Source organism: Citrus sinensis, chromosome 3 (genome assembly GCF_022201045.2).
Source record: "Citrus sinensis cultivar Valencia sweet orange chromosome 3, DVS_A1.0, whole genome shotgun sequence".
NCBI classification, from domain to species: Eukaryota; Viridiplantae; Streptophyta; class Magnoliopsida; order Sapindales; family Rutaceae; genus Citrus; species Citrus sinensis.
Window position 1 is genome coordinate 5,443,098 of NC_068558.1, and position 19,160 is coordinate 5,462,257.

The 19,160-nt window shown below is 32.3% G+C and overlaps 2 protein-coding genes across 7 annotated transcripts; both read right to left on the reverse strand.

Moving 5' to 3' along the window:
• Window positions 1-141: 141 nt before the first annotated feature.
• Window positions 142-10,542, reverse strand: LOC102623441 (DNA mismatch repair protein MSH4). 6 transcript variants are annotated; one of them, XM_025098790.2, is made up of 24 exons: window positions 10,403-10,542; window positions 9,001-9,204; window positions 8,808-8,843; window positions 8,603-8,715; window positions 8,198-8,243; window positions 7,607-7,653; window positions 7,311-7,418; window positions 6,879-6,954; window positions 6,342-6,414; window positions 6,120-6,265; window positions 5,951-6,036; window positions 5,018-5,157; window positions 4,714-4,853; window positions 4,568-4,618; window positions 3,903-3,966; window positions 2,948-3,091; window positions 2,801-2,868; window positions 2,605-2,663; window positions 2,274-2,430; window positions 2,024-2,076; window positions 1,853-1,951; window positions 1,298-1,358; window positions 1,041-1,163; window positions 142-713 (listed from the first exon to the last, which is right to left on the reverse strand). In XM_025098790.2, exons 1-24 carry the CDS (start codon window positions 10,466-10,468, stop codon window positions 549-551), a joined length of 2,325 nt encoding a protein of 774 aa, XP_024954558.2. In that variant the 5' UTR covers window positions 10,469-10,542; the 3' UTR covers window positions 142-548. The 6 variants fall into 6 exon arrangements, 3 of the variants coding, with proteins under 3 accessions (XP_024954558.2, XP_006477159.2, XP_052293896.1); XM_006477096.4 differs by having other exon boundaries at window positions 1,244-1,358; XR_008053341.1 differs by having other exon boundaries at window positions 566-709; window positions 1,878-1,951.
• Window positions 10,543-14,313: 3,771 nt separating this feature from the next.
• On the reverse strand, window positions 14,314-17,213 carry LOC102623738 (uncharacterized). The gene is made up of 7 exons (XM_006477097.4): window positions 16,920-17,213; window positions 16,661-16,831; window positions 16,072-16,236; window positions 15,838-16,002; window positions 14,979-15,113; window positions 14,726-14,823; window positions 14,314-14,649 (listed from the first exon to the last, which is right to left on the reverse strand). The coding sequence occupies exons 1-7, from the start codon at window positions 17,100-17,102 to the stop codon at window positions 14,436-14,438; spliced, it is 1,131 nt and encodes a 376-aa protein (XP_006477160.2). The 5' UTR covers window positions 17,103-17,213; the 3' UTR covers window positions 14,314-14,435.
• Between the last annotated feature and the right edge of the window lie 1,947 nt (window positions 17,214-19,160).

Here is a 19,160-nt window from a genome sequence, read left to right on the forward strand (position 1 = left end):
AGATTTTAAGTTTTGGCTCAATTTTCAATTATGAGCTTGGCCTCGTGCACAGCCAATTTTTTCTGCTGCCGTGCCTGGGATTGCGTTTTCTAGATTGCTTTCATTTCTAATCCGGCAAGTAATCCTTTGAGAATTTCTCTGAACTTCTGAATGACCTGGCAATGGCACGGATTGAATTTTATTAAAGCTGCAAAATGTCGATGGATATGCTTCATTACAAACATATGCTTTCTTATTTTTTATTTATTTTTCAACTTTTTGGCTTCCAAAATCTTCAATACCCCATTAGAAGCTCAAAGCCACAAATTTAAGCATTCTCTGAGGGTTATCTTATTTTCACACTTGAGAGTTTCTACCCACTAAATTTCCAACTAATGTCAAATTAAAATTGGCATGAATAGCAGATTTTATTTTGGTGCCTCAGGACATACAAAAGTCGTGCTTAATTCCCAAGGAAAAGTGTTTCGCAGCTAAGCCACGGCCGTTGCCATCCTTTTCAGGAAAGGATGGCAAATGATCGAGCAACTGTTTTGTTTTAGTCAGAAACTTCAGATCCTTCCGTCTATGAAGCTTTCTTTCAGATTCTGCAATGCATGTCGGATTGATTCTTCATCTTGGTTGGAGTATTTTAAGCATATGAGCCGTTGAGCTGCATGGTAAAGCATCTGAATTTGTTTATATTGCAGGCAGTTTATTTCCATTCGCTTTACTTCCTGTGCATGAACGGTATTAGAGATTAGACTACCATACTGATGAGCTCAATAGCGGGGACAACTAGGTTTCTGCACTCCATATTTTGAATGTTCTGACGTGAGAATTCAAAAATAGAAGTTTTTTTCTTTGTTATCTGACAACTGCCACTCTAAACGACTTCTGATTTACTCTTCCAGCGCATTTATAACATTTGGATTTCATTGTCTCTTAAAAATCTCAAAGCGTTGGTCAACATTTATAAAGTGAGAGAACAAAGAACACAAATTCCAGTCGACGTGAAAAATTAAAAGCTTAGGTATTTGCTCAATAGAAATAGAAATTGTTACCTTCTCGGTGATCCTTGACGTTATGCTTCTGGCGGTCTCAATCACTGTGCTTGGTAATCCTGCTACTTCGGCTAATAGAAGGCCATAGTGTGGGACGTGTCTTGGGCCATCCTTGAGTTGAAACTGGATTAAGTTAAATCAGTATCAGTCAGTGGAATCAGCCAAAATATAAAAATAGAATGAGAACACCAAGGAAATGCCACCTTGAAATCTAAACGGTTGTTTCTTATAACAACGTAGAAATGAAGAACTTTCACATTTGGATAGATGGTTGCCAACTCTGATAGGTTCTCCATATGTGAGGCAAATATAGTATACCTGAGAATTACGGCAGATAAATTAATCCTTGAAAATAAAGTTTGTCAGTTTGAGGAACCTTCAAGGATGAAACAGAACAACAATCGTTAAAAATCTGAGATGTTTGGTGGGAATCAATAAGTGTATGCCTAGTTTTTCATCCACAAGAAAAAAGACTTCAAGGTCATCTCTGGCTTCAAACCAGTTTTATGGATAACATGCAAATGAATGGTAACACAACTTTGCAGTTAGCTGACATTCTATAATTCTACACATTGAAGGAAAGGCTGCCCCTAGAGTGAGCACGCAGTTACTCACACACATATATCATGAATTATTCTGTGAAATCTAACAAATATATGGCATGTTCAACATTCATGTACAAGGAATAAAAGAAAGCAGAGCCCACAAAAACATGGACAATATTTTAGCTGTCTCTAGCAGATTAAAGATATGCTTTTCAACTTTTGCAACAGATCAAAGATATGTAATGGAAAAGTCGGAAAAGTGATTACGCTTTGAGTGATAAGAGATGCTCACAGCAGCTCCATGCAATTGCAAATCCATCAGAGGAAGAAGTAGCCCTTCCAAGCTCATCCATGACAATCAGACTCCTAAGCAATGAAAAATATTTTTTAAAACTCTTGCATATTGCAAGCGAATCAGGCCATCCTTTAGTGTTTTACCTTTCAGACACATTCTGCATAACAAAAGCTGTTTCTTTCATCTCTGTCATGAACTGTAGCACAAGTAATTCATTAAATAATGAAACCAGCACCATCAAAACTTCTAAAAAGCAGTTAAACAAATGCGAGGAAAATAAAAAGAAGTCTCTGGAACAGGAAAAAAAGTGTTTTCCATTAACTTTGGTTAGGTTGAGGTGATATATAAGAGAACAGAATCAAGAGTTTGCAGTAGTGGAGTTTGGAATCACACCGTGCTAGAGTTTGATTCAAGATTATCCACTGTACCCATCCTTGTAAATATGCGATCAACAACCCTTATTGTCGAGAAGTGAGCTGGAACATAACATCCAATCTGTGCAAGAATAACTATGAGACAGACTTGTTGAAGATAAGTGCTCTTTCCGCTCCTGTGGGAAACAATAGATAGTATCAAACAGAAGGAATATCCAGTCCTAAATCAGACTATTCTTTAGCCAGATATGGGGAAAAAAATAATATCTAGATGGAAGGTAAAATTTATGAAAAAGTAAAAAACACTATGGATCAGATGACATCAACTCCATGCAGGAATACATTCATACATGTTTGGACCTGTGACAATCACCATGTTTGCTGCTTCTGAAATAAAGATATTGTTGGGCTGCAAAAGAAACAATCAATCAGCAATTAAGAGCTCCCTAGAATTTCAAGAAAAATCAAACAAAGAAAAATTCTTAAACTGGTCCTCTGTTAGAAATAACCTCAACAAAAAGTTACATAAACGTTAAATAAACGTACAATGAAGTCATTATGTATGCTTTCTAGGATAGGGTGTCTTCCGCCATCAATTGCTAGTGGGCCATTCTCTGTGTGACATGATCAAGCATTCACTAGTCTCAATTCTGAAGAGCAGAAAAAAAGATGCAAAAAGAGAAAGTTGCTAACCTGTAAAATGTGGTCGAGTATATCTGTCAACAGGCTTAGTTGATATTGTATGGGCAAATGAATTAACAATCATATCCAATAGGCACAGGACCTCTGCAAGCAGTGTGAGCACAGAGACGTCCTCCCTTATGGCATCTACCAATGCTGCATGTAGATAAAAATTTAAATTATCACAATATTCTAAAGAAAAAATTATAAGATGCCACAAGAATATACAGTCAAAAACTTTAACAGAAGGCAAATACGTTTGGAGGATATGCTATTACATAGCTGCAAAGGTATGCAACGAATTTGTTATGTCATATGCATGGTATCAGAGAACAATGTAGGACATTAGTCACAACTCGTCATCCTCTTACTAATCATTACTGAACTAACCCTTTTATCCATATCAACTCAACTAAAAGATAACACGAAGAACAAATAAAGCAGCCAAAAGTGCTGTAGTTGGCCATTCTCCCCAACATTGATTAGAACATCATCTACCAACTGAAAATCCAAATGTAAAAAATGATAATTTTCCTTGATTTCCTTCATATATCCATCTTGCAGGTAAAAGTCTGTTGCTTAATAAAACAGGCCCCATGCATCAGGAGGCAAGAGCTTGTGAAAAAATTGAGCACTTTACTGAATAAAAAGCAAAAATTCCAGCTGTTATGAACGGAAGTATTAAGAATTCATGAATATGCAAGGGTTAATTCGGTTTACTCCCTAGTATGTTAACTATTCTCAAAATATCCCATAAATTATTGTAAATCTCAATTTATCTCTAATTATCATTTAAAAACAATAAATTTTTCATCACCACTCCATTAATTTATCCTTATCTTTTGAACGATGATTAGGGGTAAGTTGAGATTTATAATAGTTTGAAGGTATTTGTGGATAATAAATTTAATAAGAAAGTAAACTGAAATTCACCCCATTCTAATGAACTTAGTAAGTCTATCACAACCTTCCAGGCAAATTTCCGTTCGTATATAGCACTCGCCAGCTGCAGACTTATTTCTGACATTCAGCTGCAAATTTCATGCAATAAAGCGAAAGATATGAAGATATATTTGAGATGGAAATAATAATTCACTGCCCAAGCAATACATACATGAGGTAACATACTGATATTAACACAAATAAAACTACATGGCCTCACAATCTCATGTAGAATGCCAGGTGTTGCTATAGATTCTCATTATATCCACCTTGATTTTGAGTAAATAAAAAGCTGACATTGATCAACACATCAGAAACTTTTATAAAAAACCTTTTTTGAATACTATCAAAATCAGATAAAGCAAGAAGGTAAGAACATGCTGCATTTTAAGTTGGTCTGCTAGGATTGTTATTGTTTTCCCAATATATGTTCTTCCCCAGTAGTGTCATGGTTGCAACCTGAAATTTATTTCCAGCACTTACAGCCAAAATTGATGTTCCTACCAAACTCACTGATAGTTACAATCCCCTGAGCATACCTCTTACTTAAAATTAGATACATGCAAACTTAATTAGCATGTAGTACAATCATCCACCAATTTATTACACTGATTAAATATGTGGTTTCAAATAAGATCATCAATCAATACTTCATGGATATGTACTTGTTCAAATGGTGTTCATACTTACGGAAGCGAGTTCCAAAGTTGAGCAATGTATGTTGTTTCCATGTTTCACGACCTACTTAATGACGTAAAAAACATATAAAAATAAAAAATAATTAATGAGGAGATATCATACATTCGGAGTAGATGTTGAAGGCTTTAATTTGTAACCTGAATGAACGTGCTAGGAAGCTTTCCTTGAATGTCTTTATGTGGAATGCTTAAGTAAAAGCCTTGCCTATTATTGAAAGGGAGCTTCAAATTTGGCAGCTTGAGCTCTTCACGATACTTGTTTGCAAGATTGTGTACAGCTGTCATTTTAATTTGGATTAGCTTTTAGATTGGTGTATACCACATCAAAAGGGAAAGTAGATGACAAAAGGGGGACACAAATAATACAGGAAAAAAATTAAAAAAAAAAAAAGAGAAAAAGAGAAAAGGGGGCAAAATTTGATTACAGAGCTCGTTAACAAACCTTCACTGGTATCACAGAATGATCTCCGAGCAATATCCAGAAGACCATCAATTCCAGCCTTAATAGCAAAACACTGCTGTGTGCGAGCAACAAAAGGAACCCGTGCATGAAGCACATCTTCATCAATTACCTCTCCAATTCTACATGAAGAAAAAGAAAACAAAAAGCAGATATTTTTCACAAACAAGCCAAGTTAATTATTGTCAGCCAAGTTATGATAGCACATAAATGATAGTATTCATAAAACAATGTAAAACTACAAATGAGAAAAGAACTTAAATTTATAGCATAAACAAATGACACACTGGTATTTTTAATATTATAGACTCCTAATCTCAACAGAATGAGGATGTAAAACTTCTGTAGTATCAGACAGAGCAATTATCACGATTGTCGCTACCATCATTATCATATAAATTTGGTTGAACTGCTTACATTTGAGGACACATCTTTTTCCCTTAATTCCTTCTATTTCAGGTTGTATCTTCTCAGAATTTCATTAGTTTTAACAGGTGCAAGAAAGAATATCAGCAACATTAATAAACCATGGCTATCGTTTTCCTGACTGGCCAGCAATTTTAAAATAAACTTCATATTCAATTGGACTAATGATGCACCAGAAAAGGCTTCATAATCGCAAGGTCAAAGTGATATTTGGACTGAAATAAATACAAAGTTGACTAAGGATAAATTAATAAGACTTAAAAAAAGTAATGTCAGAAAGACACGGGATATGTTTTTAAGTAATTGATAAAGCAGAGGGAAAAATCTCTGGCCATGAAAGACAAGCTTTTGGAAAAAAGATAAACAAAAGGCATTAGTCTTTATTGAAATAAATGTAAAAGATGTTGTAAATATTTTACATGTTAGCAACGTCTGCAAACATAAAAGCAGCATACAGTGACATGAATGGGAGAATGATTTTCAACATACCTCTTTCTAATGGAAGCATACTTCTCATTTTCACATACCGACCTGTATATGTTTGCAAGAAGAAAACTTTGTGCGTCCTTAAGCACCTAGGTTATGAAAATCATGGACATGAAGATGTGTTTGAGTTCAGTTAGAATCACTAAGTACACAGGAAAACATATAAACTGACCTTTGCAAGTAAAGGCAAGGCATCCAAAGCGGTTTTAAGTAGAATAATGCTTGATATCAATGTTTGGCTCTTTTTAGCATTATCAACATCCAGGACCTTACTTGTAACTTTCTTCGGTTTGAAGCAGAAGTGACAAAGTACCCTATCTGAGAGAGTTTATAAGTTTACATTCAGAAAATTCTCCAGAATAAATGAAAATTCCTTCCTTTCATTTCTGCTTACCAGTCTCTTTCGGAAACTTACGCAGGAACTGAGAAAGTCCAAAGAACAGTTGTTCATTGCTCATCAGCTCATCCTGGAATCAAATATTGAGAAGGACATGTTATGGCTTTAAAACATGTTAAATCAGAAACTAAATTTAAATAAGCAATTGTGCAGCAACTAGAAAGTGAACAAAAATTAAAATGATTACTTCATTCAAGAATTTAAGCAGATATCTGCTACTTAATTGTTTTAATCCTCGAATTTTACATCCAGCTGGTTAAGAAATTCAACCTGAGCTATCAGCACCATAATGCCTGTGGTTTTGGTCTGATAACAATAACAAACTTTGAGAATAAGGGCAACATTTCATTCAAACAGATATTCTTCTCTCATAAGTTGATGGTGCATGATGAGCAAGGAAGAGTAGCATCTCGCAGTAACATATACATGAAAGGATAACTGAGAATGGTTTAAGACAAAAGTTGTCTTAAACAGACAGATAATTTACTGTAGCTCCATCAGAACAGTCGGAAAACCTCCAAAAGAAAAACTAACCAGGCAGTCCAGACGGGTGTTGATTGTTTCGATATCTTTTAAAGGCTGTAACAGATTGGCACGAAGTAGTCTTGTTCTGAAGAAGAAATACCATAAGGCACCCATTAATAATTTTGATCTACAAAAGTTGCAAAGAGAGAGGGAAAAAAAAAAGGAAGGCAGGAAAACTTTCACTTGCTATGCAATTATCATTAAACTACATTATGATTTATGAACAACCCTCTGCACCTGCTCCCCCAGACCAAAAAACAGCTAGTTTGTATGTTTCTGTGTCTGTCTTTGTGTGTTTATGCACAAATGTATAACACAGTGAGGTGTTATTTACACAGAAAAAAAAATGAATTGATATTTGCAGAAATCAATAAAGGAAATATTTGAAACAGCTACCAAGTAGACAAACTGCATCAGCGAGCTTATCAACTGGCTACATACCCTCCAATAGTTTTAGTTGTCTTGAGCATATGGAACAGACTTCTTTTCTTGTTGCTTGTGCCCCAGAGGGCAGAGTGCAGTGGCTCAATGATTTCCAAATTCCGGACACTGCCATAAAACTCAACTGTTAAATTACCAAAAAAGCAGAAAGGAAAATCAAACTTCAGCTCAGATTTCTAGTCGAAGTTATCCTGGTGAAATATCAGTTTTCTCTATACTAAACTACCAACATAAATCCGATTTGCATAATATATGCTATACTAAATAAAGCCTTCCAGAAGGGAAAGCAAGCTTACCTAGTAGCATCAATATTCATGTGGTCAAATGATCCATTAAAAGTAACCTGAGAAAAATGAGATGAACATAACGGTAAAGGATAGCATCCTTCCCAAAACAGAGGAAAATTAACCAAAGACACAAGAGAATAAAAGTCCTTCACGGAAGGTTATCTGGCATCACACATCTGTGCCATTCATTCAAAGAAAAATCTGCATAACTATTAATATACGTTAAGATTAAAAATTCTCAATAGGGGCATGCTAAACTTGTACATCTTAAAGAAAACTCTCAATGCACGCATAGAAATACACTTGAAGAAAATCCTTAAGAGTAATATCTTATAATTGGAATAATCCATTAATGTAAGTAAAGAGACACATAAAATAATAAGGGGTAGGTGCAGAAGAAGTTTTTCTGACAAAGACTCGTTCACGTAAAATATTTTGCCAAATATTCAGCACAAGTGTTTTCTGTCAGATTATTTTTTTCTCAAAAACAAAACATTGTGGCTGAATACTGACAAGAGATGTTTCCACTTGCAGAAAAAGTATCCAAAAGCATTAAAATAAACTTCTCATAGTCAACAACAAATTTTATAAAACACATACCGACAAAGAATGGTTTGTGACAATGACCCCTTTCTCTGCTTCTATCCTGTAAAAGAAATTGAAACTTTTCAAAAGCAGAAAGGTGAAAGAGGTCTACAGAACAAGATTTGTACAAGACAGCTGCTAAAACTGCAATATTACAAGATAATTCAAAGCAACGACATTACTTGAGGTCTTCCTTGGATGTAAACCAAATTTTTCCATGTGTGCATTACATCACACACTGCAAAATCACATGTTCACATTGCACATGGAGAAGAGTTCGAATGTGCAGATTTGGACATTAGGGTATTATGCTTTAAGATGAACATTAACAGTTTTGCGCCTTCCAGAGGGAGTTATGGATTTGGAACAAAAACATACTCTTTTTTTTTTCACAAATATGTAAAAATAAAGATCTGATACCACTTTATAATAGCTGCAGCTGCAGCCAGACAGAGGTAGTACTGCTTGTAGTATGTATCCAAACTAAGCGCAGAGGGCTCCTTGGCCGCTAAGTTTTTAATCATCACAGCACCCTGGAAGATTAAGCACAATGACATTTTCATCAAAAAGACACAACTGTTGGCACCCACAGTCTATAGCACCTGTCAAGCATGAGTAGTATAACCTTGGTATCATCAAAGCAACCACGGGCCATAACTACCTGCTTGAATCAACAGCTGGTATTAGTCATTAAACATGTAAATATGTACTCACGTTATTGTAAATTTTTCCTCCATCACGTAAACACTGAGACAGGCATGCAATTACATGTGTTGAGAGAGATAGGAGCTACAAATTTAATTGTGAAGGGTCATCACCTTTCTGACTGAAGGATAAAATCGATCTATCAGTTCAGATACTCCAACCATTCCATCAGGTGCCAGTTTGTTCGGAGAAACAATGATGGCCGTGGGATCATAAAAGTGCAGTAAAGTTTTTGTGTTCTGATATGAGCTGCTGGTTTCAATATACTGAGAAAGATGCAGTGCAGCAGACCTCAAGTCAAAAGCAGCTACCCCGACCTGTTCAGACAATTGGTCTTATACTTAAGCATTATGTACCTAAGTAGAAATTTAACTAATCTGGGAGGTTCATTGAGAAACATTAGCTACAAAGTAAAGGTGTTTCGTTGATTATACAAAAATTGGAATAAAGATAATTATTCATAGATTTGGAATTTCAAAGACCACATTCCAAGCTTTCTAGATGGTTAAAATCCAACTCAAGCAATGGAAACAAATGTTAATCATTTCTTTGAATTTTTAGCCTGAGTCAGTATCATTTGTAACACAGCATTGGAATAAGGAACAGATTTTAGCATGCAACACACTTGCAACTCTGGTGCTTGGAAAGTTGGCATCATAGTAGAAAGTCTATATATATAATACTATAGGAACTGTGAGGTAGTTGAGAAGAAAAGATCTCTTCTCTTTCCAGGTGGATGTTAAGTTTAAATTTTTAGTAATAATTAATAAATCCATATACTACAATTTCAATTCAAAACCTCTGCTAGGAATCAGAAGAAAACTAGATCCACAAACTTGGCTTTTGGAATGGACGTGATGAAATAACCAAGAATATTCTTGCAATTCAAATTGAGAGCATTATTGATCGTTTTTTATAATTAAATTTATATTCTGCAATTTATTTTCTATTGTTTGGCTTTCTGTCAATAAACCCTAGGTACATTTGAAAGTCGACAACCATATACTGTATAGAAACCGCCTTCATTCTCGCAAGACGTTCGTCAATTTTCCATTTAAGAATCTCAAAAAATAGCCGATAAAATTCGAAACATGACCAAAGATTTTACTCTCAGTCACTGCAAGAATTTATCGATCTTCTTATTTTGTAATTGATAACCAAATTAGAACCCTATAGATGGATAAATAAGCCCTGGAATTTGGAAAAGAAAATAAAAATAAGCATTAGAGATCGTATTGAAATAAAATCACATGCAATCATTTTAGCAAAATATCTTTTTAAAATAATTAATTAAATATAAGAGCAACGAGAAATATAACAGAATAACAGCACTGATTTTATTTTTTAATGTGAAATTAGAACTAGAGACTGGATTAAGTGAAGCAAGAATCACGATCGTGGTAGAGATTAACTTGAACAAAGCATTCTGTGCTATTCGCGTCTAATGGAAAAGCAAAACGGAAACAAAATTTTCTTTCGCTCTAGTGAGTTTTCTCAGAGGCAAACGGAGAGTACCTCTTTAGCTCGGTTCTGGATGAGACCAGTCACGAAGCTCGATTGCTCTCCTGCGTCGTCTTCCATTTCGCTTCCACTATGGACGGCAAAATAAAATTCTTATGCAAATGCGCGGCAAACCGCCGCATATTTATAGAAGTGAATATGGCTAGTGCCATTGCTAAGTGGAACAGTGGGCGTAGGTTACTTAAAACGCGCACCAAGGATTCACTTAAAATTTAGAAACGCGGGAAGCCGGACTAACCGCTAAGTCGCTAACGGTCTAGACAGGTAATTTGAAAAAAAAAAAAATTCTAAAATTGGATATATTGTGATATGATTTAAAATTTTACAATATGGTATAGATTTATCTCACAAATAATTTGAATATCACATTTGTTTCAATAATACTTGGATTGAGTTGATGGACATCTCCAATCTCTATTCTTAACTCTAAGGTAAAGTTATGGATGACAATGAGGTGAGGTGGGGCGGGTGTTAGCCTATATGACTATTGATTTTGATTTTGATGATAACAAACCACATATGTTGATTAAATAAAGATTTATGTATTGTGCTTTTATAATAAGAAAATGATTTTATGGAGTTAAGCTGCTTTTCAAGTTGTGGACTAAAATGAAAGAATTTTACAATCTTTGACTTTAATAAATATTGTTTTAAATTTCAGATTTGGACCCATTTGAAAATATTTAATTATTTTACGTCATTATATAATTTCACATATTTTGGGTCATATTATAATTTAAAAAATTTTTGGGATTATAAAGTAATATTTAAAAATTCTGAAATTGGACTTATTTACAAATATTCATAATGTTTTGGGTCATAATACAATTATATAAAGTTTGGGGTTAAACTATAATTTTAGAAAATAGTTCATTGTAGCAGTTATTATAGCAAGCGGCTATCCGGATTTCACAAGCGGCATACCGCATGTTCAAAAATTCAAATTTTAGCTGTAACGGTAACATTAAGCAGCTAACCGGATGTCCATAAATGGTAAGCCGCTTATTACCAAAATGTGTATAACAGCTGGTTTTTGAGCTCAAACTATATAAATTCACATCCAATTCATTTTCAAACTCTCTCGCAAGCAAAATCAAAAAGCACATAACATTCATTGAGCTCTCATTTCGCAAATCATAAAATCTTGAATCATTTTTTGTTCTTCAATTTGTATATCTACTCTTTGAGAGAGTTTTTATTGTAATTTTCAATTCCTCATCTTAATTGTGAGTATTTGAATGTGTGAGACACTTGAGCGAAGAGATTGAGAGATAATCTCTTTGTTGTAAAGGTTTATTGAACTCCTTGAAATCAATTGTAAATATTTGAAGCCTTGGAAGGTTTGCATAGTGAAATCCTCAAGCTTTGATCACTTGAAGGCGTGGACGTAAGCAGGGATTACCGAACCACGTAAAAATTTGTGTGTTTGTTTCTCTTCTCTTTTACTCATTTGTTATTGTGTTTTTATTGAACTTATTGCTTTCGATTTTATTAAGGCGTTAGATTGGATTATTGTGTGGTTTTATTAGGATAATTTTTAAAATACCAATTCACCCCCTCTCTTGGGTTGCACATTTGTATTTCAATGGGGAGGTTTGTGTTACGGACCGCCCAAGTTCCTAGCTTAAGTGTCCACAATTTCAGGCTAAAAAGCCCAAAATTAGGCCAAAGGTGCTAGCTTGGCCCAATTCTAGAATTTTCAAATAAATTTTAGCACATCTCAAGTTTTTGCCTATTTAGAATTCTCTACACATTTGTAGCACATGTAAATATCTAGATATTTCGGCAAGTTGGTAGAATTTTCTAAAACTTTAAAGCTCGGCAAGCTTTCCTATAAATAGGGCATGACATTTGACATTTGAGTATCAAGGTAAGAGCAAGCAACTCATGCACTCTTGTAAGCTCTCTTGTAAACACTTTGCGAGTAATACCATTTTCTTCTTTCGACTCAATTGTTCTCTTCTCTCTAACTCTTTCGAAAACCTCTAGACTTACCTAGTCGATAAGCTCAAAAGCTTACTAACTTTTGGCAAGAATTGTCTAAGTGCCGCACAGGTTCGTTACGCCAAGGCAGATTTAGAGTATTAGGGGCCTTAAGCAAATTTTTTTTTATGAGACCTCTTTTTATTTAGCAACTTCAATACTCAATAAAACAAAAAAGAGTTGAAAATCCATTTCAATTTTAGTTCTTGAATTTCAACAAATAATCAAGAAGATTCTAAAAATTTTCAAAAACAAAATCTAAAATTAACCATTACAAATTATACAAAAATAAACAAACGAATAAATGAGAACAATATCATTTTCAAATAGAATATAATAAGATAACCAATTATAGGTTTTTATATAAAAATAATAATTATTAATTAGAGAGATGTCTAATAGGCTTTTCTACCATACATAATTTTTTTTTAAAAAAAATCTTTATTAACTAGATAATTATTACTAATACTAAAAAAATGAGGCATTTCTAAAATTTGGGGTCTTAGGTGACCGTCTTGTTCGTCTATATTTAAAGTCACTCATGCGTTACGCAAAACACTCATCCCGGTTACGCCAAACACTCATCCCGTGACAAGTCTCATTAAAAATTTCGCTTCTATTCCTCACCTTATTCCCTAATAAATTTAGTGGGGTGAGATTAAAATCTTCATGTGGGAAATGATTTCTCCATCCCTATTTCATTTTTCATTTACTTATTTTATAGTAGGTATTGATATATAATTTGAGCAAATTAAAAATTACATATTTAAATAAAATCATCTCCATATTATAAAAATATTTAAATTATTTTAAAAAACTCCAAAATTTTGAAACAATATCTTGAAATAATATTAAAATTAAAAAAAAGTTTTAAAAGAGCAGGACCTTAAAAGAGAAAAAAATAATAATAATGTTTTAGGGTTGAATAAGAATTATATTGTGGAATTTTCTTTTAGTTTTTGTCTTTTTATATTAAGTAAAAATAAAAAAGAAAAGTTATTAACCGACATTATAATTAATAAAATAAAAATTAAAAAATATTTACATATAATAAAATTTAAGACGAGAAATATAAAATTAAACCTTAACCCATTAAAAATTTAAGGATATTTTTTTCTCTTTTCTCAAAAATTATTTAATATTCACTTCATTTGGGATAGAACTTCACGAGATCCTTGAGGATTTTGCCATATGTGAAGTCGTCTAAGTTTGAGTCTCTCCACAATCGGTAATTTATAAAATCAATATTCACAGTTTAAAATAGAGTGGAGCTATTGGCACCTCTACATTATTCTTACAAAACCCCACTTTAAATAAAATTACAATTAATTCATAATCAATCATTTTCCAAAAAAAAAAAAATCTATATGTTACTTCCTATCTAACTAAAATAAATTGTACAAATTTAGAATAATCTATTGTTATCTTTTGATTTCTTATTGATTAAATATTTTTATACTTAAAATTACTTTGAAATTATAATTTAAAATATGTGTTATTTCAATTAATAATTAACACTAAAAAATTTTATTACCCATATAATTTTTTAATTTGTATGTAGAGTAATAGTAAAATTAAAAATAATTAAAAAAATATAACAATACTTTGAGTTTTAACAATAAATAAAATGAGTATTTTGACATTCGTATAAAAAAAAGAATATTTTCAAAAATAAAATAAATATAATTAAAAATGAAATTTATGAGGAGATAATAGTCCAACTCTTAAAACAAATCACATCCGTCAGATCGCAGCCGACAGCACATTCAGACATTCGTATTTGCGCAAGTGCAGAGTACTATGCTTTATCAGTAAGCCCTGAAGGGAAACAAAAGAAGTGAATTGAAGATTTGTGGGGACAGTAGATCCAGAAAATTGTAAATAAGCATTTGACAGGTCTTTGTTTTTTGTTTTTTTTTAAAAAATTAGCCAACAAGGAAGGATAAGCAGTTTTTAACTTTTTGAACTTCAGGAAAAGAGGGAGGAGCACAACCACAAGAAACAAGAATCACCACCAGTGACATTTATTCATTTTGTTTAAACCTCAAGCAGAAGCTATGCAATTAAGTTCTTCCATGACTTCCTCAATTGCAATAAACCGGCCTTTCTCAATGGAAAGCTGTGCCGCAACTCCTATAGCAACTGAAATCAAGCCGTCTTGTAAATCCACAGCAGGGACTTTTGCTCCTTTGGCTCTAATTGCAGACAAGAAGTTTAGGTGCTCCAAATAGCTAGATCCGTGATGCAGCCCCTCATATCTGAAAAATAAATCGATTTCTATTTCAATTCAACGACGCCAAAAAATAAAAATGAAACTGAGGGAAAACAACCCACTTTATCCGGTCATCTTCGGCTTTTAAAGTTTGGACATCTTCTCTCCCAGCCTCTCGAGTGGCAAACCGCACAATACTCTCAGGAACAAAGGCCTCGCCCTGTTTACAAACTCATAGTATGAATTAAATTTAGAATCAGAAAGAACATACTTCCACCCACATACTCAACCATACTTATAAATGAAAAAATCACAAAAGATGCAACTGATGGTTGAAAAATGATGCAAGAGACGGCGTGGGGGAGAGAATTCTACCTTTCCAGTGTTACCAACAACAACTATTTCTTGCTCATTCTTGCTCCCTTCAGCAAACATGCAAAGGTCAAGCATCCCTCGAGAACCATTTTCAAACTCCACGATAACATATGCATTGTCAATAATGTCTGGTACCTGGACCACAACTAGAATTGTTAAAAGCAAGACCAAGTAAACAGCTGAAAAATTAGTTATCTGAAGGTTGAAACAAATCAAATTCCAAGAAAAAAAAAAATGATGAATAAAAGCCCAAACTAGTATTTGGAACCTGAAATCATTATGCTAAAGCACTTTCTAGATTAAAAATTTATTGAAACCAAAAAGAGAAGTTGAATACAGCATCTTAAGCAAAAAAAAATAATATCCTAGTAAATGGAAATATTACAAATTTCAGCCCTTAAACACAAAGTTGTATACTTAAATGGACTACATAAGACAATGAATAGATAAAAAGACACTTGACTCTTTCATAGATGTAAAAGCCGATTCGTTATCAATATAAAAGCATATCTCTTTTAAGTATTGATTCTGTAATAGGATTTTTTTTATTCAGCCTCCTAAATGCAGGAGCTAATTTCAGCACTTGAGCAAACAACTGCATACTAATTGCAGAGTGACGGTTCAATTTTTCTCCCCCCCACCCCAAAAGTAAACGAGAATCTGCTTTCTGAATCCCTTATTTATAACTTTGCTTCATCCTTTATTGCCTTAACTAACACAAAGTTCCATTGATCCCATTTTCTGTCAGCCTCCATAAATACTATAACCCATAACTAAACAAGTCTCCAAACTTCTGCAAGAAATATGAACTTTATGGTCTCTTTATCATATAATGAAATACCAATTAACAGAAAGTTACCTTTCCATTGTACATCTCATCTTTGTGATTGACATCCACAGCTCCAGAAGCCATCACACGCATGGGATTAGAACCTACAAAGAGCCTCATCAGATCAAAGAAGTGGCAGCACTTCTCCACCAGAGTACCCCCTGTGTTTTCATTGAACCGATTCCAATCGTTGACCTAGAGAATTTGCAGGCCAATAAGATAAAAGGCTAGAATGAGAACACAATTTTGAGTTGCACAATTTACCTTAACCAAGAAAGGAAAACGATGTTCTCGGATTGCCACCATCTTCACTTGTCCAATAGATCCGCTCTTAACTATTTGTATCAGTTTAGCAACAGGTGGCATGTACCTGTACTCTAGTCCGACTTGAACCAATATATCCGGTCTCTTCCTGGCAGCTTCAACAACCTATTTCCAAAACATAACAAAATTGATCAAATATTTCAGAGAGGAAAAGAATAAACATCAACATGCATTGAATAACAATAATAAAAATAATCCCTTTCTCACTTTTATCCCTTCTTTACAAGTTATCATATTTTTATTAACATCATGGGTTTTGGCGTTTTGAGGGTTTAATACAAACAAATTTTTAACGAAAACGCAAGAATCTTCAATTGCAACATAGTTAACATCATTCATTTGGTGAATCACTATAATGAAAGCTTCTTCCTGGATTCATAATGGAGGGTGATTCATCGTGCTATATATATAAAAAAAAAAAAAAAATCAAAGGCATGGAATTTGACCAAAGAATCAAAATCGAAAAGGACGAGACAGTTCCACTTGATTCCAATATAAAAATAAAAATAATGAATAGCATTGTAGCAACCTTTTTGCAGTCCGCAACTGTCGTGCACAACGGTTTCTCAACGAGCACATGATGAGGCTTTGGATGGTTGATAATATCCATCAGAATTTGGTAATGAGTCATGTTCGGAGTCGACACGACCACTACATCACAAAGTCCACTGTCCAGTAGCTCTTGATGCCCCGGAAAAACCTACATGAAACTCTCCGCTGAGATAACTGTACCGGCCCTGGTGTTGATAATTAATCTGTTATTACTTTACACAAAATAAGAAACGTACCTTGAGGGGCCAGTCAAAAGCGTTAGCTAATTTGAGGGCTTGTTGCCGAGATTGAAGATGAGGGTCAGCTATGCAGACAACGGACACGCCTTGGCTGCGGAGATGGTGCAGATTGATGAAGTGCTCTCTTCCCATCATTCCCATGCCTATGATGCCGTACTTCACCTTATCATTAGCCGCCATGATTTCGTTTCTTGCTTTCTCGCTCGCTCTCAGTTAATATTTTATCTTTCCTTCGACCCGTGACTTCTTTGGTTTCTGGTTCAATTTTTGGCGGTTGGTAGCTTGGCAGTTTGCTCTATTTGAAATTGTTTATCCAAATAACGTCTGCATTGCATCCTATAATATGTCTAGGTTCATCGCTTTCAACAGGAAAATTTGGTCAATGGGCAGAAATCAATTTGGAATATCCTTCCATTCCATCGTACACATGGTATACGTTACCATTTTAGTCAGAGTCTGATTTTTCTTTCCTTCTCATAAATGCACGAGCCAATTTTTCTTAGAAATCTTTTTTATCATACTTAAATTTGTGTAAGTTCATTTTGTTTAGAAGGTAACTCCAATTTAGGTGTCAACCCTTCAGCCGCCGATATCAAATAAAGTTTTAATTGATATTTAATAAAACTTTTAAAAAGATACATTTGTTACGCTCTATTATATATATTATATTATATTAATTGTATTATTAAGGTATCTATATTATTTTATATTAATATAAAATTAAGTTAATATTATTTAAATTTACTAATATTTAGGGTTTTCTTATTAATTTTCAGAAAGTAATTATTAAATAATCAAATACATATTAATAAATTATGTTATAATATTATTTATTTCTATATATTAGTTATTATAATAAAGTATAATTTAATATTATATGGTAAAAATGTAGTAGTATATAATTATATAAATAATATTAAATTATAAATTTACTTTTATTTATTAATGTCTAGTATATTTGTTTAATTTAAATTTATATTTAAATTTAGTATCTTAGTAAATAATAAATGATTAAATAAATTTAAAAATATTTTTTACATATTTAAAGCAAATAATTAAAATAAATTTATGAAATGAATTTAAAATAATATATTATCATTTATTTGTAAAATATTTAGGTTTATTAATATTTTATATTTATTACTTAAAAATATAATTTATTGTATTGATATATTATCATTTATTACTTAAAATATAATTTATTACTTAAAATAATATATTATCATTTATTTGTAAAATATTTAGGTTTATTAATATGATTATTTATGCAATACAATGTAATACAATATTTTATTAAATTTACTATAATTTATTGAATAATAAAAGTTAAAAGTACAATATGTACTTTAATGCAATACAACCTAAACCCTATATAGAGCATGTTTAGTATACTGTATTATATTATGTTATATTATATTATTTTAATATATGTATATTGTATTATATTGTATTGCATTAGTACTGTATTATAATAATGTTATATAATGTTTGATGCTATATTTTGTGTTGTATTGGACTGTATTAATTTTTTATAATTAATTTAAATTATATATTTAAATAATTATTATTATTAGTACTTAAAAAATATTAAATATAGAGGTCTTAAATTTTAGAAATTTAATATTTTTTTAGTGTAAATGTTAAATTTTATTGAGTAATGATGACAACAATTATCTTTTTTTAAACACATTTGTAAACTTAAATTTAGTTATCAATAAGGGTTGTACAACAATTGTCTTTTTATAAACAAAATTCTTAAAAAAATAATAATTACCAATAATAGTTGGTATAGCACAATAAAATAAAAATTTTGTGAAGGCATTCAATCTCATCTCAAACAAATCTCATCCATCATTGTCGTCTTCAACCAATCTGCAAACTCAAACCCCCTTGAATCAAATATAGAAATAATTAATATTAATTATATAGATATTTACATCACATTATTATATTTATAGATATTTATAATCTGCAAAATCAAACCCCCTTGAATCAAATATAGAAATGATTAATATTAATTATACATCACATTATTATATTATATAGATATTTACAATTGGAATTAAAACAGACATTACACTGATATTTACAATCATATATATAATTAAATTTAATATTATTACATTAATTCTATGAAGTACATGCCCAGATATTTACAATAAGATATATAAATTGAGACTTACATTATTACATTAATTTTACAATTAAATTTATAACTGAAACTTATATTATTACATT

Bases quoted from the DNA above. Each gene is read 5' to 3' on its own strand.
- LOC102623441 (XM_006477096.4), bottom strand. From the start codon at position 10,468: ATGGAAGACGACGCAGGAGAGCAATCGAGCTTCGTGACTGGTCTCATC. The intron at 8,244-8,602 runs GTATCAGATCTT...TTTCTTTTACAG, and splicing joins GCTGCAGCTATTATAAAGTG to GATAGAAGCAGAGAAAGGGG. The intron at 2,869-2,947 runs GTTAGCAACTTT...CATGTCACACAG, and splicing joins TACTCGACCACATTTTACAG to AGAATGGCCCACTAGCAATT.
- LOC102623738 (XM_006477097.4), bottom strand. From the start codon at position 17,102: ATGGCGGCTAATGATAAGGTGAAGTACGGCATCATAGGCATGGGAATG. The intron at 16,237-16,660 runs GTTGCTACAATG...TTTTGGAAATAG, and splicing joins CAGTTGCGGACTGCAAAAAG to GTTGTTGAAGCTGCCAGGAA. The intron at 14,824-14,978 runs GTAGAATTCTCT...GTTTGTAAACAG, and splicing joins TTGTTGGTAACACTGGAAAG to GGCGAGGCCTTTGTTCCTGA.